The 23,076-nt window shown below is 41.8% G+C and overlaps 1 protein-coding gene across 1 annotated transcript in view; it reads left to right on the top strand.

Moving 5' to 3' along the window:
• Positions 1-576: 576 nt before the first annotated feature.
• Positions 577-23,076, top strand: part of LOC126248285 (uncharacterized) — a 59,605-nt gene continuing 37,105 nt past the window's right edge. Inside the window, exon 1 of the mRNA XM_049949136.1 lies at positions 577-830. Coding sequence (XP_049805093.1) covers positions 759-830 — 72 coding nt within the window. The 5' untranslated portion in view covers positions 577-758. The remainder of the gene's footprint in view (positions 831-23,076) is intronic.

Consider the following 23,076-nt stretch of genomic DNA (forward strand, 5'->3'; position numbering starts at 1 on the left):
ATTTTTGATTCTTCCAATACCAGGGCTTACGCATGCATTCTCTCTGCGACGCCTCTTAGTGAAATTTTAACTTACTCTCACAATCAGACTATAAATTAGTCCCTGACAGCTACCCGTTCTACGAAATTCTTTACACATCAGAGTTCCTCCCTTCTTTTTCCCATTGCTAAAGGCCATCTCGCGACTTGTACAGTACATAAAACCATAAAATCTCCTCTACATAAAATACACAAAAATTTTCATGTCATTTGTATAAAAATACAAATAACCCGCCCCACAGCTGATCTACAAACCTACAAAACATAACAGCAAGTTTTGAAACGTTCAGGAACTTATAATGTCATTTGGATATTATAAAACTTATGTAAGCCTATACTTGTAATCACCTTTATTTTTTATGTAAACAATGGTTTAATCAAAATGTTAAGATGTAACACATTCTTTTAATTGTGTTAAAATGTTTTACGGTCAATGTGTGTCGTACTGCCGACCGGCCGTCTCACTGCCCATGTGGACAGAGGAGTATAAAATTATATTAGTTGGAAAAAAAAGTCTGGTTTCCTTCTTGATACATTTTCCTTTGCAAAATGTTGAGGTTTTTAGGCCTGCTGTGCAGTTTCTGCATGAATTGAATGACTGCATCTTGGTAGTCGAAGAACTTTGGATTGTGTGGTTTAAGCCTGTAGTAATTTTGTTTGAGCTCGAAAAGTAATTGTAAACACTAAACGAAGCATGTTTACGTACATTGACGATCGGCAATGATGGATGAACTTTTATTATTACATCCAGAGTTACTGGACGAAGATGAGCTCTACCGGGTACTTAAGGATGTAAGTACATGTATGTCGATAAATAATACTTAGATTTTGTAAACAAAGTGAGGAGATAGTGGTAAATAAAGCACCACGAATAGTGAGGTATTGTGAGTGGAATGCAGTTTTGACTCTTTTACGTAGTTGAGCAGCACACTGTCCTTTTATAAACTGTTACTGTTAGGCAGTGTCGGAATGGTTGAGAGATCATGTAGATGCGAGCCGTTTGTAGTACACTGTTGTACGTCGAGTAATAATTAGTTTGAAGTCTGGGTCAAGATAGTTATGTAAAATTCTATGGAAGTGACAGGTGGTTTGCAACTCATTCCAATAGATCATATAGTTTGTTGAATAGCATCAATTGGCCCCCATGGAGTAACCTAGCTCACTGACATAGTATGTACATCAGTGACCTCTCTTGGTGTGTTAAGTGATTTACCTATTAAGTAATGACTATATATTAGAATCTTGCTTTTAAACATGAATCTCTTAGTATTGTACCTTGACATTTTATGTATGTAGTCCTCACATATATCAATATGAGATTTAAGATACAGATGCCTTAGAAAATTTCATACTGAGATGGTGGTTGTTGCAGTCTTCAGTCCGAATACTGGTTAGATGCAGCTCTCCATGCCACTGCAACTTAAATCCTTCTGAATCTGGGTACAGTTTTCATCTGTTTCCCTCTATCATTCCCTTCCCCCCCCTCCCCCCCCCCCCCAAAACACACACCCTTCCAATAATAAATTGGTGAATCCTTGATGTCACAGAATGTGTCCTATCAACTGATCCCTTCTTTTAACCAGGTTATGCCATAAATTTCTTTTCTACCCAGTTCTCTTCAGTAACTCCTTATTAGTTACGTGATCTACTCATCTAATCTTTGGCATTCTTCTGTAGCAGAACGTTTGAAAAGCTTCTGTTCTTTCATTGTCTAAACTGTTTATTGTCCATGTCCAATGTGGCTACACGCCATACAGATACTTTCAGAAAAGACTTCCTAACCCTTAAATCTAGGTATATTCGATGTTAACAAATTTCAGTTAAAGTTATGTATTGGAACCCCTGGAAACCTTGGTTGTTTGTGGTGACAGAGCGATCTGTAATGCAGCCCGAGGTCTAGGTTGGGTGAGAAGCTGACAACTTGGTTGAGAGTTGGTGAAACCAATAAGTGTGATATCAGAAAATATGTTGGTAACAAATTCACTGGTAGTGAAGCCTAATGTTTATGTGCGCATCATATTGAAAAATGTAAAGGGGGGGGGGGGGGGCTCCAATTCCTATCTTTCATCCTAATTTCTCTAGAAACACTTTTTTTGCCATTGTCAATCTACATTTTATATCCACTGTACTTTGGCCATCATCAGTTGTTTTACTTCCCAAATGTGTCCCATTTCCTAATCTAATTCCCTCAGCATTTCCTAATTTAATTTGAAAACACTCTATTATCTGTGTTTTGCTTTCATTGATGTTCATCCTATATCAATGAGATGGCAAAGAGTTTATGTTTAGGTAATAACAGAAATAAGAAAATGAAGAAATTTTAAAGGTGCCTGATTATACTGGCACAAGTGGGTTGTAATAGCGTCACATCTGTTCTATATTTTCATGGACTGGAGGGTCTGATATTTTCACAGTTAACTTCAGATTAAGCAATGAAGAATGCTGATTATCCTCGAATGCCAATTTCACCTGGCTTTCCGTAAGATGTGTTAACTAAGATAGAAGTTTGTCAAAATTTAGGTTTAAAACAGTGGTGTTAAAAGTGTAATTATGCTGGAATGGAGCTCAGTATGCTAGTATTGACTTCACAACACTAAAAGTTGTGGTTTTGATTGATATTTGTTAAAATAATGTATTGTGGTTTTTTCAAAATTAGATGTGCTTAGCTTCATAGGAATCGTGACGTACCTATTTCATTTACTGTGTATTCCATGATCGTGAATGTATGTGTCAAAAGTTTAGTCACAGAAAATAGATAGGAAACAATGTCACTTCTTAAATTTCATAAACCTATGAAACTACTGATTAGTCAGTCTTACTAATCATATTCTGAGTCATGGTCACCTTTGTGCTCATCGGCAAAGACTACCAAATCCACCGGTTAGTCCCTCAACCGTTAGGGGTAAAACTCAATGGGACTCGGAGCAAGTAAGGCTAGCAACCTGCTTCCCTGGTACTTTAAATATGATGCTGGCAACAATCAGAGCAAAATGCCTCGGACCTTTGGAGGTGACGGGGTCCCACCTCTAACTGACAACCAGGGACTCCTAAGATACGACTTGGCAAACAAATGGTAATGAGATGGGGAGCTATTAATATCAATGGGGGCTAATGTGGGAAGAAGGTAGAGCTGGAAGAGGCTGCAAGTAAGATGGTGCTGGACGTTTTAGCTGTTAGTGACATTCGGGTAAGGGGTGAGAAAGAAGAGGAAGTGGGAGAATACAAGGTATACCTGTCAGGAGTCAAAGCAGGGATAGCACAATGGGGTGTAGGGCTTTACATCAGGAAAGAAATGGAACCCAGCGTAGTTGCAATAAGGTATGTAAACGAACTACAGACGTGGATAGATTTGACAGTGTCTAGCAAGAAAATTAGGATTGTGTCAGTATATTCGCATTGTGAAGGGACAGATCAAGATAAGATGGATAGTTTTTATGGTGCATTCAGTGATGTAGTTGTTAGAGTAAAGAACAAGGACAGTGTTCTGCTCATGGGTGATTTTAATGCCAGGATTGGAAATCGAACAGAAGGGTATGAAAAGGTTATGGGTAAATTTGGAGAGGATATGGAGGCCAACAGGAACGGGAAACAACTCTTGGATTTCTGTGCCAGTATGGGCTTAGTAATCACAAACTCCTTTTTTAAACATAAGAACATTCACTGGTATACTTGGGAAGGCAGGGGAACCAGATCTGTCATTGACTATATAACAACAGATCAGGAATTCAGGAAGGCTGTGAGGGACACACGTGTATTCAGGGGATTCGTTGATGACACTGATCATTATTTAATCTGCAGTGAAATTGGTATTGTGAAGCCGAAAGTGCAGGAGGTCAGGTCCATATGTAGGAGGATTAGAGTGGAGAAACTTCAGGATAAGGAAATCAGGCACAAGTACATAACAGTGATCTCAGAAAGGTACCAGTTAGTTGAATGTAGTCAATTACAGTCATTGGAAAAGGAATGGACAAGGTACAGGGACACAGTACTAGAAGTGGCTAAGAATGTCTTGGAACAGTAGTGTGTAAAGGTAGGATGAAGCAAACAGCTTGGTGGAATGACACAGTCAAGGCAGCCTGTAAAAGGAAAAAGAAGGCGTATCAAAAATGGCTACATACTAGAACTCAGATAGACAGAGAAAGTTATGTTGAAGAAAAAAACAAAGCCAAACAGATAATTGCAGCATCCAAGAAGAAATCTTGGGAAGACTTTGGAAACAGGTTGTAGACTTTGGGTCAAGCTGCTGGAAAACCATTCTGGAGTGTAATTAGCAGTCTTTGAAAGGGAGGTAAGAAGGAAAGGACAAGTATTTTGGACAGGTCAGGAAAACTGCTGGTGAATCCTGTGGATTCCTTGGGCAGATGGAGGGAATATTTTGAAGAGTTGCTCAATGTCGGTGAAAATACGATCAGTAATGTTTCAGATTTCGATGTACAATGGGATAGGAATGATGATGGAAATAGGATCACACTTGAGGAAGTGGAGAAAATGGTCAATAGATTGCAGTGCAATAAAGCAGCTGGGATGGATGAAATTAAGTCGGAACTCATCAAATACAGTGGAATGTCAGGTCTTAAATGGCTACACAGGATAATTGAAATGGCCTGGGAGTCGGGACAGGTTCCATCAGACTGGACAAAAGCAGTAATCACACCAATCTTTAAACATGGAAACAGAAAAGATTGTAACAACTACAGAGGTATCTCTTTAATCAGCGTTGTAGGTAAAATCTTCTCAGGTGTTGTTGAAAGGAAAGTGCAAGTATTAGTTGAGGACCAATTGGATGAAAATCAGTGTGGGTTTAGGCCTCTTAGAGGTTGTCAGGACCATATCTTTAGCTTACGGCAAATAATGGAGAAGTGTTATGAGTGGAACAGGGAATTTTATCTATGCTTTATAGATCTAGAAAAGGCATATGACCGGGTTCCTAGGAGGAACTTATTGTCTGTTCTACGAGATTATGGAATAGGAGGCAAACTTTTGCAAGCAATTAAAGGTCTTTGCATGGATAGTCAGGCAGCAGTTAGAGTTGACGGTAAATTGAGTTCATGGTTCAGAGTACTTTCAGGGGTAAGACAAGGCTGCAACCTGTCTCCACTGTTGTTCATATTATTTATGGATCATATGTTGAAAACAATAGACTGGCTGGGTGAGATTAAGATATGTGAACACAAAATAAGCAGTCTCGCATATGCGGATGACTTAGTTGTGATGGCAGATTCGATTGAAAGTTCGCAAAGTAATATTTCAGAGCTAGATCAGAAATGTAAGGACTATGGTATGAAGATTAGCATCTCCAAAACGAAAGTAATGTCAGTGGGAAAGAGATATAAACGGATTGAGTGCCAAATAGGTGGAACAAAGTTAGAACAGGTGGACAGTTTCAAGTACTTAGGATGCATATTCTCACAGGATGGCAACATAGTGAAAGAACTGGAAGTGAGGTGTAGCAAAGCTAATGCAGTGAGTGCTCAGCTACAATCTACTCTCTTCTGCAAGAAGGAAGTCAGTACCAAGACTAAGTTATCTGTGCACCGTTCAATCTTTTGACCAACTTTGTTGTATGGGAGTGAAAGCTGGGTGGATTCAGATTACCTTATCAATAAGGTTGAGGTTACGGATATGAAAGTAGCTAGGATGATTGCAGCTACTAGTAGATGGGAACAATGGCAGGAGGGTGTCCACAATGAGGAAATCAAAGAAAAACTGGGAATGAACTCTATAGATGTAGCAGTCAGGGCGAACAGGCTTAGATGGCGGGGTCATGTTACACACATGGGAGAAGCAAGGTTACCCAAGAGACTCATGGGTTCAGCAGTAGATGGTAGGAGGAGTCGGGGCAGACCAAGGAGAAGGTACCTGGATTTGGTTAAGAATGATTTTGAAGTAATAGGCTTAACATCAGAAGAGCCACCAATGTTAGCACTGAATAGGAGCTCATGGAGGAATTTTATAAGGGGGACTAGGCTCCAGACTGAATGCTGAAAGGCATAATCAGTCTTAAATGATGATGATGATGATGATGATGATACTAATCATCAAGGTCACACTTGAGCACTGTGCAGTTCATGGGAGAATGTTTATTAAGTTGATTTGTGATTGTGATTTTTTTTTTGCTGTGAATTGGCCTTGTTACAGCTGAGCATATTTGTGTAAGCTTCATAGTGACGACAGGATCTGTCACCATCTCGCTGCTGCAGAATTTATTCTCAATATAGCTGTGCTGTAATAGCAATAACAATTATCAGTTAAAAACTAAGTGATCTCTTCCAGCTCAGACATTTAATTTTATTTGTATAAAGCTCACACACACAGTTGAAGACCCCCATGGAAGAAACGCGATAAGTCCATTTAATTTAAAAATGATGTTGTCACATTCTGATGGCCAGCTGTTGGTACTGCAACACAGTTAAAATGACTTTCAAATAACTTGGCAAGTCACTGAGATACAAAGGGTTTCACTGTTATTGGCAATGAAAAGAACACACTAAGTCAATCCTCCCATGGAAAGAATGGGGCAAGTCCAAGATTTGCTTCTGAGGTTTACATTACACCTGTTAGTTCAGTTTGATTGTGACTGGAGATATGTTTGGTTGAGTTTCTTACTCTGTGTTATAATGTTACAGCAGTAGCGTTTAGTGTGAAGTGTGATAGTAATGTAGTCCTCTTAGGATCTTTAAAATGTGTGGATCATCATAAGATGAATGTGAGAAGCCATTTGTTAATCAATCAGCTAAAAAGAGAAAAGTTATGGCAGAATGTGTAACATTTGTAGGTACCTCAGGGCAATGTCTCATTAATTAGTCAGTGACTGCAAATGCCCAAACAATGGGTGTTCAAAACAAATCAAACACCATGAAAGAAAACAGCTGGTCAAGAATTTTACTTTGTTTGGTAATTGTAGTGATCAATCTTCTTATTTAATCTGCTTAGTATCTGACATTAATTGCTCGTAGAAGGTGTAGGCATGACAATTTCAATGCCAGAGATTGCTCTTTCTTGTACATTATAAGAATCATACAAAACGGTACCATGAGAGATACATGTTTGCCAAAAGACCTTCATTGCCTCACATAAAATAATAAAGCACAGGTTACAAACTACACTGTAGCGTATGAAGAATACTGGAATATCTCCCAAAGACAAAAAAAGACATGCATGCTAACTGGCCGTGGAAACTATCCGAAGAAAAGGAGGCAGCCATTGTAAACCAAGTTGCTGCTTCTAAGGGAGGAAGTAGCTACTATGAAAAGGAAAATACTGTTGAATTTTCCTTCCAGAAGAACAATCAATAAAAAAAATGCCTTGAGTTATATAAAGAAAAATACTCTGAACTTCCTATTGCATAAGGGACATACAAGAAAATATTTAACGGCAAATTCAGCTTAGCATTTGGGTACCCATATACTAATACCTTCTCAACGTGTGACAAATTTCAAGCAGAATTCATTGGTTTGATGCAAAACTTCCACATAATAACTTTGAAAAAGAAAAGTTAGAAACTACAAATAAAATAGAAGTACTTAGTATGGAAGATCAGGTTCACAAGCAAAGAACTGTTACATTTTATTCAAGAAAGCAAAAAGCGAGGCTAGAAAGTAAAAAGGTAGTGGAAAATGAAGCAGTATGCAAGAACTATCAAAAAAATGTCCAACAGTGAAGCAATACTTTACACTTACACTGAAGATGTAGGACATAAAGGAGCAAATGAATTTATTAGCTTTTTCCACAATTATGTGAGTGAAATCCTTTATCCAAAAGTGAGGTTTTTTGTAATGCTCTGTGATTCATTGCTTTAGGACAGAATAAGAACTATGGAATGCTGTTGTACCTTCACTATGTCATTCATACCATTACAAGATTAGATAGTGTCAAAATAGTATGTCCAATGAACAGACACTGTTACTTGGAATGTGATAAAAACTTTGGTTTCATAAAGAAGAAAACTATCCCAGAGTTACCAGAAGACTGGGTTAATGCTTTTGAAACTGCAAGAGTGAATTGAAGGCCATACAGAGTCATTCCTGATCAACAAGAAATGGTATGAGATTAGATGAACTTTTTAAAAGTGTGTTACAAACTATAGTGTTCTTTCACCACATAATCTCTCAGGGAAGTTCTGGTCATGAAGGAAGATCAGATGTTCCAAAACAGGATTATTTATCATTGAGACTCTACACCAGTAGATTTGAAACATGCAGATGGTCTTCAAGTAGATGTCAGGCCTGAGTATCAATGCAACAATGTGATGAATTCTTATAGCCCCATTGAGTATACAGCAGTGTTTTGTAATATAAACTTTTTATAAGGTAAATCAAGATTGTTTTGCAAGTAATTTGTTGTAGGAGTATATTTTCAGAGCTCCTGCCAATATCTTATGAAAAATATGCAGATCTTCAGAAACTTAAACAGTTTTCTGCTCAAGACAAGAAATTTGTATTCCAATCTACCACATAACGAACCAAATCCAAGACTAAAAAAGGAACTTCCAAAGCTAAACAACACAAAGAAGGGACGAAAGCTTACCAAAAAGCGATGGACTTATCAAGTCCTGTTTGCATCAATGATATACTTCCTCTGCTCGTTTTGTCTTCATCATATTATTTAAATTTTTATTTTTTTACAATGTACTTCCTATTTGGCGTCATAATTATGTTGGCTATGCTCGAATGCAGTTTAAGTTTCTTTTTTTTTTTTCTTTTTTGCTTGAAGCTTAAAAGCTTAAAATTCCTCTCCTAATAAAAGTACAAAATGTGACTCATCCCATTTTTTCCTGTGGGCTTGTCAATTATAAAAATCATTCTCATTTATCATTGAAGTGTGAGTGTAATAGTTGTGTTTTATGAGTTTCTTTGTGCATCATAATGTTCTCTCAACCCGGTAGCTTGGAAAGTATTCCGCGATAGAAATAAAATGAAATATTCTTACATTTTGGGCCTCTATGCTTCTGCTATGCAAGTACTGTCCTTGACAAAATTGTTTCATGAGCCATTTCAGTATTAATTGTTCCTTCAACCCTTCCCCCATGTATCCTTTTGATTGAAGTCATGCTTGGGTGATTTTTTCTTTTTTTTTCAGCTGTGCATTTAGTTCTTTATGTATTTGCTGACAGTTCATTCATTTTTAACCAATTTTTCACTTTTTTGTAATATTTCAAAGGTTTCCTGGTCAACTCGGTTTTCTTCTGGAGTCCCTTGAACTCAGTTTGATTCAGGAGTTCCAGTTAATAATGATTATTTCCCAGTCTGTCTCCCTCCCTCCTTCACCCCCCCCCTCCCTTCCCCCAGTTTTTTGTTTTGCTGCTGCTTTTGTAATCTTTCTTAGACTTTCTTCACTTATGCTTTAGAGTTCTTTGTGTTTTACCATGTTTTTATTAACTCACTTTCTTGTCTCTTTGTTCGATACAGATTTTGCAATTGATTTTAAACTAACATCCCAGTGAGCTAGAAAATTGAAATTTTAAACATAATTCAAAACTGGATGATAGTGCAATATTAACTTACAGTTCAGTAGTGGTGGAAGCGAGAAAAATTGATAATGCCTGACATCTACATTGCTCTGCATGTTTGATGTATTGTTTTTGGTGGTATCAGAATGCGTTTCGGGGAGTGTATGCATGAACGGGCACACTGGGGTGGAGAAGAGGAAGGGGAGATGTACAGAACAGCAGTTTCAGGACATTGGAAATCCAAGTATCTGAGAAATCCACACATGAGCCCTGTGTGGTTGTTAAGTTGGTGTATTGGACAGATTTTTGTGCATAGTCCACAGAAGTCTACTCAGTATGTCAGTCCATAGTTATCCAACCCTCACGTGTCTGTCTGGTGTATTTTTTGGTGACATTTGTGTTTAAAGTCATACAGTTGCTACAGGCCTTAATGATGGTGATAAACAACAGTGTATAGAATTTCGTTAATTCATTGTGGGCATGGAGATGAAAGATACCAGTTTCGTTTCTCATTTATTCATCAAAGCTTCATGTGTTTTCTGCTATTTCCCAAAAAAGAAAAAAGGGTTTATGGGTTGTTCTTTTTTGCAATAAAGTCTATTACAGAAACTGTGTACCTAGGTAAGGTGTAAATCTGGCTTAATCCACAAATGCAAGAACATGCTGAAAATGTCATTTTTCAACAGGACAGGATACCAGCGCACTGGGATCTTCTTGTAAGAACATTTCTTTGCAATCATCTGGTTGTCAAAATTTACTTAACAGGGTTTTGCAGAAATATAACCTTCATTAAAAAAAATCAATTAGCTGTTATGAGCATGTGTTCCAGGTTTGTATGGATTTATAATTGTTGTCACAATGCTAGCAATATATCTATGCATTCCTTTACGTCAGTTGTGATGCCTACTGATAATGATTATTAATGCTGGGGCAGTATTCCAGAATAGACTGCACTGTTGTCTCATAAATTGTTCCCTTTAAACAGGTGTCTTTTTCATCATGAATGTATAAGTCAGATATTTATCCATTCAGATTATATAGTCAGTGAAAGTAACCATATCTAGTAAGTGCACTGAAAAACATGTATTCCATGTCCAGAGAGAACTTGCTGTCTGTGAGGCACATAAGGCATTTGATAATAAAGAGAACTATCTACTGCCATTAGAATGTGTTTGACTACAATTACAGTCTCACATGCACAACTTGCCATCGATCGTTCAGTTTCATTAATGCATGTAATCATATGCATTTGTCGGCAAGATCAGCATTTATACAGCTGCAACTAGTTTCGAGAATATGAAGGACTACCTAACAATATTAGCCAGGTCTTTAAGTGCCATATAACCATTGAAGAACTGTACTTTTGCAAGTAGCAAAACACAAAATTTGCAAGAGGGACAGGAAACTGCCTGGGAAGTGTGAAACATACACAGAGGCATATTTGTAGCACTAAAATTCAGTTTTGGATCATACAAAAAATTTTAAACAAAGATTCATTGAACAACTTAATTATGTCATGTACAATGTATTCTCAGTATTGGTGAAGGACATGATATTTTCATTGTAATCATTTCTCTAAGTATACTTCATGACTTATTACTTTTATGAATAACTACACAGAAACATATATACACACCACCTTACAGTCCTGATACTGTGCCTTCATAGCTGTTTTTTCTACTTCCAAGAAAAAACTTTCACACAAATTACTTTTTGTTCAAGACAGTAATCTGGAATCACGTCCTAACAAGTTCCTTCAGCAGCAACAAGAGATGAGCCTGCACAGTCACTGCTAAGTCACTTACCTCCATGATGATGATCATTTGTAGGGGATACTGCATTGTTCTCAGGTCCATAGCAATTAGGTGATGTCTTGCAGTTTGTCAAGTTGTAAATTTTGTATCATAGTCACAAATTCTCCTTTGCCTGTAAAATTAGTAATCAAGGTAATAGATTACACAAGATTTTATTTTCTTCTTGCCACTTTAGCTCACAATGCATATTGTCTATGAGGTGTAGTTTCATGTTCTTTAAAGCTGCACCCAATGGAACTGTGCATTGAGTCCCATTCCATCCAAGTACGACGTTTCTCTGGCTAATTGATGCCAGTGTACAATTTGCCAATCTTAGTTGAGTGTTTTCTATCACTTTTCTGTTCTGATGCAGGCAGCTGTCAGAATGCAAAATGACTTTGACCAGATTTTCCTTAATTGTTATGGATAGGTTTTCCAGATAAACAAGCAAAACTTGTTGCAACCAATTCACCATGAGTCCTACTGAATGAGAAGCCCATAGCATCATGGCTGTTGTAGGACTGTACATTGTAAAATTATGAACAGCCAGTTATGTTTCATAATTAAGTGCACTTGTTTAGATATATGGACCTAATTTCATGGCTAGAGTCCACGGTGCACACTGTGAAGAGCTTCCACAGGGCAGCTTTATGCGTACATCTTTCTTGCAGCCTTTCCTACTCTTCCATTCTGTTTGCTGCTTACGAATGTCTTCGCTCTAGCTCTCTGGTCTCTAACTGCAGCACAATTTGCACTGATCTCTCTTTTGATAAATAGGCTGAAGTTAATCTCTTTGAAAATCAAGTTCAATTTTTAGAAGAGGAACAGTCTGTTGGTTGCACTTTTCTTTGGAGAGTCTGTAAACCTGTAGTTTGGATTGTTTAACAGGCTTAAGATAAGGTCTACAGGAGAATTTTCTGCACTAATGCTATGGCAATTTTGGAAAGTTCTCCAGAAATACTTTCAGAAACTATTTCGCATAATTTTTCTTCATTTGTTCTTTTAGAACATGACATTTCTGAATCGTGGCTCATCCCATTTGAGGAACTATACATCCAAAAAGTGTGTGTATCCTTTGATCTTGACAGGATTGAGAAACATCTTTTTGTATACTTTGTTTTCCCATCTCATACCTCAGAGTGGTAAAAGCCTTTACATTTTCTCCTTGGTTCATCAGTGATCTTCTCACGACCTTTGGTTTAAATAATGCCCACAGGACAGGTTACATAAATCTTCCCCTGCTTTCAGAAAGTGACAGATACTGCCTGTCTATCTTCAGCAGAAAATTCATGACAGTTTCTTTGCATAGATTTATGACACGTTTGAAGAATGCATTGGTCCTTATTTTCTTGGTCCTGTTGGACAGTAACTAGTAATTTTGCCTTTTTGACTTCTTTGTATTCAGTTTATGTCTGTCCATGTATTCTCAGAATTTTGTTGCCGTTGGAGGTTTGTGTTGGTGTGACATGGCCATAAGTGCTTGGTATTCACTTACAGTGTCCTTACTGCCATCACCTTCCAATTTTGTTTCAGCATAAGTTACTGTCATCTCTAGTGGCAACTATGACTGCAGAATTATTTCGGGCCTTCTTGGGTACAACCAGTGAAATCTCTTGATGAAAAACATTTAGTAGTTATTTAGAGAAGATTGAAGATGAATATGAAGTTTATGTACACTGATCAGCCAAAACATTTTGACCACCTACCTAATAGCTGGTACGTCCATCTTTTATCATGCCCTCTGCGGGTCCTGGGGCAAGAATAGGCCCGAGGTATTCCTGCATGTCGTAAGAGGCGACTAAAAGGAGTTTCACGTTTTGGCCTTTATGTGATGGTCCTCTTTAGGGTTTGACTTCCATTCTTCAAAATTTTTCCGGAGAGCGAGCCAATTGGGGAAGGGCACTTTACATAGTGCACCATGTCCCTCGTGTCTTGAGATCTGTAGCCCGCTTTCTCATCGTCGCATTACAGTCCTGCTCATTCTCCATCTCTTGGGCGAGGACACCTTCCTGTGTGCGTTTTCCACCATGCACTATGCAGTGTCGCTTTCTGCACCAATGATGACCATGGACTTGTTTGCACCTGATATCCAGCACACTAGCCAGTCCGTTGTGGTGGGGCCACCATGTACCCTGTTGGTTGTAGCCCCCTGACAACACAGGGATCACTCTGCTGATGCCTGCGCTGTTAACTCCCCATGTATGCCAAGGAGTAGATGCCTGTCACCCTGGGCATCGGGAATCCTGGCAATGGTCATCCTGCCAGGTGGCCTTTGCTGTGGCTGGGTGGCGCCCGTGGCGAGGGCCCCTGGTCAGAGTGGGTGGCATCAGTGCAAATGACGCGCGATGAAGCATGCCACATCATCACTTGTTGGTGATAAAACACCAGCAATCTCTAAGCATTCTAAGTCTCAGTACAATGCAAGGAAGTACAACCCTAAATCATTCCCATCCCTGACCACACCATGGGAATCTTTGTTTCAGTGAAGCCACAGTTTTTTGTAGAGCATTTAGAGGACAAGTTTGGGGAGGTGGAGGGCTTGTTCAAAATGCGCTCAGGGTCAGTCTTGATAAAAACAGCTTCCCCTGCCCAGTCATGGCCTTTACTCGCATGTAACAAATAGGAGGACGTTTCTGTTACCATCACGCCACATAAGAGCTTAAATATGGTCGATGATATTATATTCCACAGGGTCATTCTTTTGCAGTCTGACGACGAGCTGTGTGCCAATTTAGAGTGGCGAGTTGTTCATTTCGTGCAGCGCGTCCATCGGGGTCCGAGCGATAATCAGGTTGCCACTGGTGCCTTCATCTTGGCCTTCAAAGGTGACACCTTACCCGAGAAGGTCAAGGTGATGGTCTACTGCTGAGATGTCAAGCCGTATATCTTGCCCCTGGTGCGGTGCTATAAGTGCTGGAAGTTCGGCCATATGCCTTCACGCTGTACTTCCTGCGTCACATGTCGAGATTGTGGATGCCCATCACATCCCAATACTCCATGTGCCCCACCTCCCATCTGTGTCAACTGCAGAGAGCATCATTCACCTTGCTCGCTAGACTGCAGAATTTTACAGAAAGAGAGGAAAATCATGGAATACAAGACCCTGGAGCGACTGACCTACACTGAGAGAAAGTATGAGCACCTACATCCTGTGGCTATGACCACCTCATATGCCGCCACTATAAGAACAGTAGTAGCGCCATCAGTTTCTTGCATTCCAGCCAGAACACTACACCTGCCCTCTTGGTGAGGGGCAATTCCCACTGCCCCCTCCCCGTTGCTCCTGCACCACCACCGAGCGAGGTGGTGCAGTGGTTAGAGACTGGACTCGCATTCGGGAGGACGACGGTTCAATCCCGCATCCGGCCATCCTGATTTAGGTTTTCCGTGATTTCCCTAAATAGCTCCAGGCAAATGCTGGGAAGGTTCCTTTGAAAGTGCACGGCCAACTTCCTTCCCCGTCCTTCCCTAATCCGATGAGACCGATGACCTCGCTGTTTGGTCTCCTTCCCCAAAACCAACCAACCAACCAACCAACCTGCACCACCTACCTCGGGAGCACTGCCCCCCGCCGCCCCCCCCCCCTCTCCAACCACCGGGAACACCAGTCCCTACCTCCCAGCTGGAGAAGCATAAGTCTTCTTCGGCTCCTCTCACCAGGAAGGGATCCCTTGGGTCACTCCCTTCCCAGGTTTCTGCTAGTGGGAAAGTTGACGCCCGCCAGTGACTGAAGTGCCCAAAAGAAGCTGATTGTTGGGCTTCACAATCCTCCTCAGTCCCAGAGAATGAATCAGTGAAGCCCTCCCAGCAAGAGAAACCCAAGGAGCAGCAAGAGAAACCCAAGTAGCAGCAAGAAAAGTCCAAAAAGAAGAAGATCCCGAAGACCAAGGAAATTGCAATGGCACCCACACCACCACTACCTACAAGCTCTGTGTTTGAGGATGAGGTGGAGATTCTGGCGTCAGCTAAGGACTTAAATCTCGCTGGGCTCTCAGACACAAGGGATGTCGATCACACAGGTACTCATCTGGTGGCAGCAGGTGACCCTGAGGCGTAGACTGCCTCATTGAGTGTTTCATGCCTTCCCAGTCTCACGGTGTCATCCTCCAGTGGAATTGCCACGGTTTTTCCCCCCACCTGGCCGAGCTATGGCAACTGTTAAGCTTTACACCTGCTTTCTGCATTGCCCTCCAGGAAACCTGGTTCTCGGCAATGCGGACCCCTGCCCTCCGTGGTTATTAAGGATATTACAGGAACCATAGCGACTATAATCTAGTGTTAGGTGGAGTTTGTGTTTATGTCCTAAACTCAATCTGTAGTGCAACTGTGCCCCTTCAAACCCCTGTTGGAGCTGCGGCTGTCAGAATGACGACGACACATGGAATAACTGTCTGCAATATATATCTTCCTCCAGATGGTGCAGTACCCCTGAATGTATTAGCTGCACTTATTGATCAACTCCCTAAACTTTTCCTACCTTTGGGAGATTTTAACACTCATAACCCCTTGTGGGGTGGCACTGTGCTTACTGGCCAAGGCGGAGTTGTTCGAAACTTTACTGTCTCAGTTCGACCTCTGCCTTGTAAATACTGGGTCCGCCATACATTTCAGAATGGCTCTGGTAGCTACTCAGCCATTGATTTATCCATTTGCAGCCCAGGACTTCTCCCATCTATCCACTGGAGAGCACGTGACGACCTGTGTGGTAGTGACCACTTCCCCATCTTCCTGTCACTGCCCCGGTGTCAGGCCCACAAATGCTTGCCCAGATGGGCTTTAAACAAGGCAGACTGGGGAACTTTGACCTCTGAGGTCACTGTTGACTCTCCCCGACATGGTAACATTGGTGTGATGGCTGAGCAGGTGACTACAACAATTGTTAATGTGGTGGAAAACGCGATCCCTCGCTCTATAGGGTGCCCCCGGCGAAAGGCAGTCCCTTGGTGGTTGCCAGAAGTCACTGAGACAATTAAGGAGTGTCAGCAGGCTCTACAGCGGCATAAGCGGCACTCTTCCCTGGAGCACCTCATAGCCTATAAGCGGCTCCGTGCCCGCGTTGCCAGCTTATCAAAAGACAGAACCAGGAGTGTTGGGAGAGATATGTCTTGACCACCGGATGCCAAACGTCACCTTCCCAAGACTGGACAAAGATCAGACATCTTTTTGGGTACTAGACCCCAAAAGGTGTCCCTGGCATTAACATCAGTGACGTGTTGTCTACCAATGCAAATGCGATTGCTGAGCACTTTGCTTGAGCTTCTGCATCGGAGAACTACCCCCCAGCCTTTCACACCCTCAAACGGCGGGTGGAAGGGAAAGTTCTCTCGTTCGCTACGCGCCACAGTGAACCCCATAAAGCCCCATTTACAGAGTGAGAGCTCCTCAGTGCCCATGCACATTGCTCTGACACGGCTCCTGGGCCAGATTGGATCCATGGTCAGATGATTAAAAATCTCTCGTCTGACAACAAACCACATTTCCTCACCATCTTCAACTGCATCTGTTGCGATGGCGTCTTTCCATCACAATGGTGGGACAGCACCCTCATTCCGGTGCTTAAACCTGGTAAAAACCTGCTTGATGTGGATAGCTATTGGCCCATCAGCCTCATCAACGTTCTATGTAAGCTGCTGGAACGTATGGTGTGTCGGCAGTTGGGTTGGATCCTGGAGTCATGTGGCCTACTGGCTCCATGTCAGGGCGGCTTCCGCCATGGTCGCTCTACCACTGATAATCTTGTGTCCCTCGAGTCTGCCATCTGAACAGCCTTTTCCAGGTGCCAGCACCTGGTAGACGTCTTTTTTGATTTATGAAAAGTGTATGACGCCACCTGGCGACATCATATTCTTGCCACATTATACATGTGGGGTCTCCGAGGCCTGCTTCTGATTTTTATCCAAAATTTCCTGTCACTTTATACTTTCCATGTCCAAGTTGGTGCCTCCCATAGTTCACCCCATATCCAGGAGAATGGCTTCCTGCAGGGTTCCGTATTGAGTGTATCTCTATTTTTAGTGGCCATTGATGGTCTAGCAGCTGCTGTAGGGCCGTCCGTCTCACAGCCTCTGTATGCAGATGACTTCTGCATTTCGTACTGCTCCACCAGTACTAGTGTTACTGAGCGGCACCTACAGGGAGCCATCCACAAGGCACAGTCATGGGTTGTAGCCCATGGTTTCCATTTTTCGACTGTAAAGTAGTGTGTTATGCACTTCTGCCAGCGTTGTACTGTTCATCCTGAACCAGAACTTTACTTTAATGATGATCCACTCACTGTAGTAGAGACATATTGATTTTCGACGCCTGATTGACTTGGCTTCTTCACCTCCATCTGCTTAAGTGGAATTGCTGGCAGGACCTCAATGTCCTCCGCTGCCTGAGCAACACCAACTGGTGTGCAGATCGCCCTACGCTGCTGCAGCTCTACAGAGCCCCTGTTTAATCCCGCCTTGACTATGGGAGTCTGGTTTATGGTTCGACGGCACCCTCAGCATTGCGTTTACTCGACCCAGTGCACCACTGCAGCGTTTGCCTAGCGACAGAAGCTTTTAGGACAAGTCTGGTGACCAGTGTCCTGGTGGAGGCAGGACTCCCTCCATTGTAGGTTAGGCATGCACAATTGCTCTCCAGTTATGTTGCACACATTCGTAGTTCTCCTGCACATCCAAGTAATCATCTCCTTTTTCCGCCCATGGCGGTTCATCTCCCGCATCGGCGGCCCAGATCAGGGCTTACAATTGCAGTTCGTGTGCGATCCCTTCTCTCCGAACTGGAGTTTTTGCCTTTACCACCTATACTTGAGGTTCATTCACAAACACCTCCATGGTGTACACCTAGGCCGCGGCTTCGCCTGGACCTTTCACATGGCCCTAAGCACTCAGTTAACCATGTGACTCTCTGCTGTCACTTCCTCTCGATTCTCGACATGTACCGAGACCATTAAGTGGTTTACACCAATGGCTCGATGGCTGATGGTCATGTTGGCTTTGCCTATGTTCATAGAGGACATATAGAACAGCACTCTTTACCACATGGCTGCAGTGTTTTCACTGCAGTGCTGGCAGCCATATCTCGTGCTCTTGAGCACATTCGCTCATGCGCAGACGAGTCATTTCTCCTGTGTACTGGCTCCTTGAGCAGCCTGCAAGCTATTTAACCACTGCTATCCTCGTCATCCTTTGGTAGTGACCATCCAGGAGTCCATATATGCCCTGGAACAGTCCAGTCATTGAGTGGTGTTCGTCTGGACACCAGGTCACGTCGGAATCTCAGGCAATGAACTTGCTGACAGGCTGGCGAAACAGGCTATGCAGAAACAGCTTATGGAGATTGGCTCCTCTGCAACTGACCTGCATTCAGTAGTATGCCGCAAGGTTTTGCCTCTTTGGGAGATGGAATGGCATAACTTCGGTACACACAACAAACTGCGTGCCTTGAAGGAGACTGCGAATGTGTGGAAGACCTCCACACAGGCCTCTCGCAGGGATTCTGTGGTTCTCTGTCAGCTGCACATTGGCCATACTTGGGTGTCACATGGCTACCTCCTGCACTGTGATGACCCACCTCATTGTTGGTGCGGCACCCAGCCAACAGTGGCCCATATCTTGGTGAGCTGTCCATTTTTGACTGCCCTGCAATGGACTCCTCAGTTACCGAACTTAATGCCATTAATTTTAGCTGACAACACCTCATTGGCTAATTTAGTTTTACATTTTATAGATGACGGTGGGTTTTATCATTGTATACAAGTTTTGGCGCATGTCCATTGTTCCTTTGTGTTCTCCACTCTAATGCTTTTAGGCTGAATGTTTTAATGTGTCACAGAGTGGCTGGCTTTTCCTTTCTATTCTTGTGGTCGGCCAGCCACAGTCATGTGCCCTCTTGTTTTTATCCCTTCCACCTCTTTCTTGCTTCTCTCTGTGTTTTTTTTTCTCCCATAGTAGTGTTGGTTGTCCTCCTGGCGTTCTTCTGGTTCTTCCTTTCTCCTGTTATTGTGCAGTACGTCTGTACATCTCCTTTCTTTTCTTCTTTCCCTTGTCTAATTATTTTACTGGGAACAAGGGACCAATGGCCCCGCAGTTTGGTCCCTCCCCCACCTTTAAACCAACCTACCTACCTATGACATGGGTTACAGCAGTGACACATTGTGGCATGGAAGCAATAAGGCCTTGGTAGGTCACTAGAAGGAGTTCGTACCACACACACACACACACACACACACACACACACACACACACACGCACGTCACCTAATTCTCGTAATTTCCGGGGAGGGGGCGATAAGCTCTGACACCAAGTTCTATTGCATCCCAGATGTGTTTGATTGGGTTCAGATCTGGCGAGTTGCCCCATCAGCACCTCAATTGGAATTTGTGACTATGTTCCTCGAACCACTCCCATCACACTCCTGGCCTTGGGACATGGCACATTACCTCGCTAAAAATGCCACTGCCATCGGGAAACATGACGTCACGAAGTGGTGTATGTGATCTGCAACAAATGTATGATACTCCTTGGCCATCATGATGCCTTGCGTGAGCTCGACTGGACCGATGGATGCCTATGTGAATTTTCCGCCGAGCATGGAGCTACCGCTTGGTTGTCTGCCTCCTGCAGTACAAGTGTCAAGGAGCTGTTACCCTGGAAGAAAATGGATCACACTTTCCCATTGGCATGATGAAGAAAGTATTGGGATTCATCAGACCACGCTGTGCTCAGCAACTGCGCCAATCTCCAGTGCCGATGGTCATGTGCCCATTTCAATTATAGTTTCGTATGTCGTGGTGTTAGCATTGGCACATGCAAGAGGTCACTGGCTATGGGGCCCATCGTTAGAAGTGTTCAGTGCACTGCATGTGCAGATTCACTTGTACTCTGTCCAGCATAAGTCTGATGTTAGTTACCGAGCGAGGTGGCGCAGTGGTTAGCACACTGGACTCGCATTCGGGAGGACGACGGTTCAATCCCGTCTCCGGCCATCCTGATTTACGTTTTCCGTGATTTCCATAAATCGTTTCAGGCAAATGCCGGGATGGTTCCTTTGAAAGGGCATGGCCGATTTCCTTCCCAATCCTTCCCTAACCCGAGCTTGCGCTCCGTCTCTAATGACCTCGTTGTCGACGGGACGTTAAACACTAACCACCACCACCATCTGATGTTAGTTCTGCCAGAGTTCTCCGTCGGTCCTGTTTTAGCAGTCTGCCCAGCCTACGACGTCCAACATTTGTAATGAGGGGTGGCTGCCCAACCCCACGACTTCTGGACATGGTTTTACCTTGGTTTCACTACATAATGAAGGCACTCACCACAGCTGTGCAACAATATATCTGTCTGTAGAAAGATCGTTTTTATTTCTCATTTTGTAAGTTGTCCATTTTCATGAAATGAAGCCATGACTACTTTTTAACATGGCGAGATAATGAACAGTCATAAAATCCTGTGGCTGTGCATGTTTTGGCATTTATGCAGTATTGTTGTCATAACCTCTGTGAGCCATTTATGCTGTATGTTATTATTTTGCAGTTAAATGGGATTACATTTTTTTCAGTATTGCTTCAGCGTAATTTTCTTTGTAAAGAACTAAAAGTTTGTCATCTTTGCAGTTACAGCAGTTGTGCTCAAAGTCAAGGATACCAGTTGTCCAAAAACTGGTAAATTGACAAAATGTCAATTATGCGGTATTGTTTCTGGAACGGTGATATGTTAGACATAAGCTTCATGATTTTTAATAGTCTGGCGCTTCCTGTACCTGTCAAAAAGGAAGAGGCAGCACAATATATAGGATAGCTCCATGATTTCTGCATTCTCACAGGTTGATTTGTGTGGACATTCCACCATAAATTGCTCTGGTCAGATGGTCCTAGATAATTTGTGGTTGTGACTGGTTACTGGTTTTGCAGTCAAATGATATTCAAGTATGTTGTGTCTGCAGTTGTAGGAGGTGGATACTTGGTAGACCTTTTAAACTAGAAACGCAAAGATTTATAGTTCCATGGTAAAATTTATACTCTTTTGTTTAAAATTTTACAGGTAGCCGAGCTGGTAACAGCAGTAATTGAAAGTAATTATCTTTCTCAGTTAAATTGACATTTGTTCATCTGACTGAGTAGTATCCTTGAGTCACTGACTTGTAGCTACTTGTATACTGATGGTTGTGGTGCAGGTATGGATTCCCTGTCTCGCTGAGGCATTGATGGCAGTCTTCCAATATTCATTGTGTCTTCTCCCCCTGGTTCTCTGCATGCACTGACTTTTAAATGATGTGGATGAATACCATTAGTTACATTGAGGTTGTGGTCATTTGTTTGCATGTGATGCACATTTAGATTTGCAGGGAGTGATGGAGATCATGGAGGGAGTGAAGTGGGCACAGGTGACTGGGTGGAGTTTCTGTACTCAACTGACTTCGGAATGGTGCAATGACAGTGTCATGTGCAATTGGCATAAACATTGCCGATCCTTCAGAGTCAGTTCATCTACATACACCATTAGATTATGTTCATTTTTGTTGAAGGTCAATCGCCAGTAGTTAAATGCAGTGTCTGTGAATAGTGTGTGAGACAGTGATTTTATCTGCCTAGCACACCTCCTTGAGCTACACTGGATACTAATTTCATTTCTAGCAGTTTATCACTGTTAAGAACGATCTGCCAAGTTCTGTTTCCAGGATGTCTTCAATTCAGTCCATACCCAGTCTGGAGATTTGTAAGCAGTTGCTTTGCTTAGTAGGTGACACTGCGGAGCTGTAGCAAAGTCTTTACTGAAATTCAGACTTTCTGCTGGAACCTTGGTTTCACCAGGTACAGTCATATGGATCTCATTATCATACAGAGCAAGGCATGTTTCACACAACTCCTGCTTGCAGGATCTGTGTTGATTCCTACAGAGGAGTTCTTTGGTCTCAGAAAATGTTGTAGCACAAAATGTCTTCCATTACACTATATCAAAGTAATGTCATTTGTTACATTAACAAAGATAGAAAGTTAATATGAGAATGTAATTTTTCATTGTGATGTTCTTAGATAAAGGTTTCTTGGTTTTCTTACTGCATAAGATTTATTTGTATACTCAACCTTTCAGTCATTTCCTCTTGGTTATACAATCAAATCTGATGTGCCAAGGAAACAGAAATATTTATTTAATTGCAGGAAGGTTTTTGTATATTTAGTTTGTAATCTCCAAGATTGGAATTTTGAATTATAAGGCCGACTTCATTGCATGCTGCTTTTAATAGTTTCCACAGTGAAATTCTGTCTTCAAATCTGACAGAAAATCCAAAGAGAGTTTGGCTGTGTGTTACGACACCAATGGCAAGACACAATCAATACCTTCGCTGTGTAATAGTGGTGGTAGTGTTGCTGATAGCAGTTCAACCAAAGCAGAGCTTTCCGAAATTCCTTCACCAAAGATGACGAAGTAAATATTCCAGAATGAGTAGCTTAGAAGTAGATATCTTCAGTGTAGCAAAGCACTTTAAATCAGTTAATCAAGGCAGATCTTCTGCTAAAGATGGGATACCAATTATGCTCATTTCATAGTGTACCGATATAAGAGCTCCGTACATAGCAATCACATACAACTGCTTGCTCGATGAAAGATTCTTATCTGAGGACTGGGGAGTAGTATGGGTCACAGCAGTATCCAAGAAAGGAAGTAGAAGTAATTTGTTAAATAATACTCACATCGCTGACTCCAATTTGAAGTAGAATTTTGTAACATATACTGTGTTCAAACCTTATGAATTACTGTGAAGAAAATGATTTATTGACAAATAGTTAACACAGATTCAGAAAACATTG

The sequence above is a fragment of the Schistocerca nitens genome, chromosome 3, assembly GCF_023898315.1.
Source record: "Schistocerca nitens isolate TAMUIC-IGC-003100 chromosome 3, iqSchNite1.1, whole genome shotgun sequence".
Lineage (NCBI taxonomy): Eukaryota > Metazoa > Arthropoda > Insecta > Orthoptera > Acrididae > Schistocerca > Schistocerca nitens.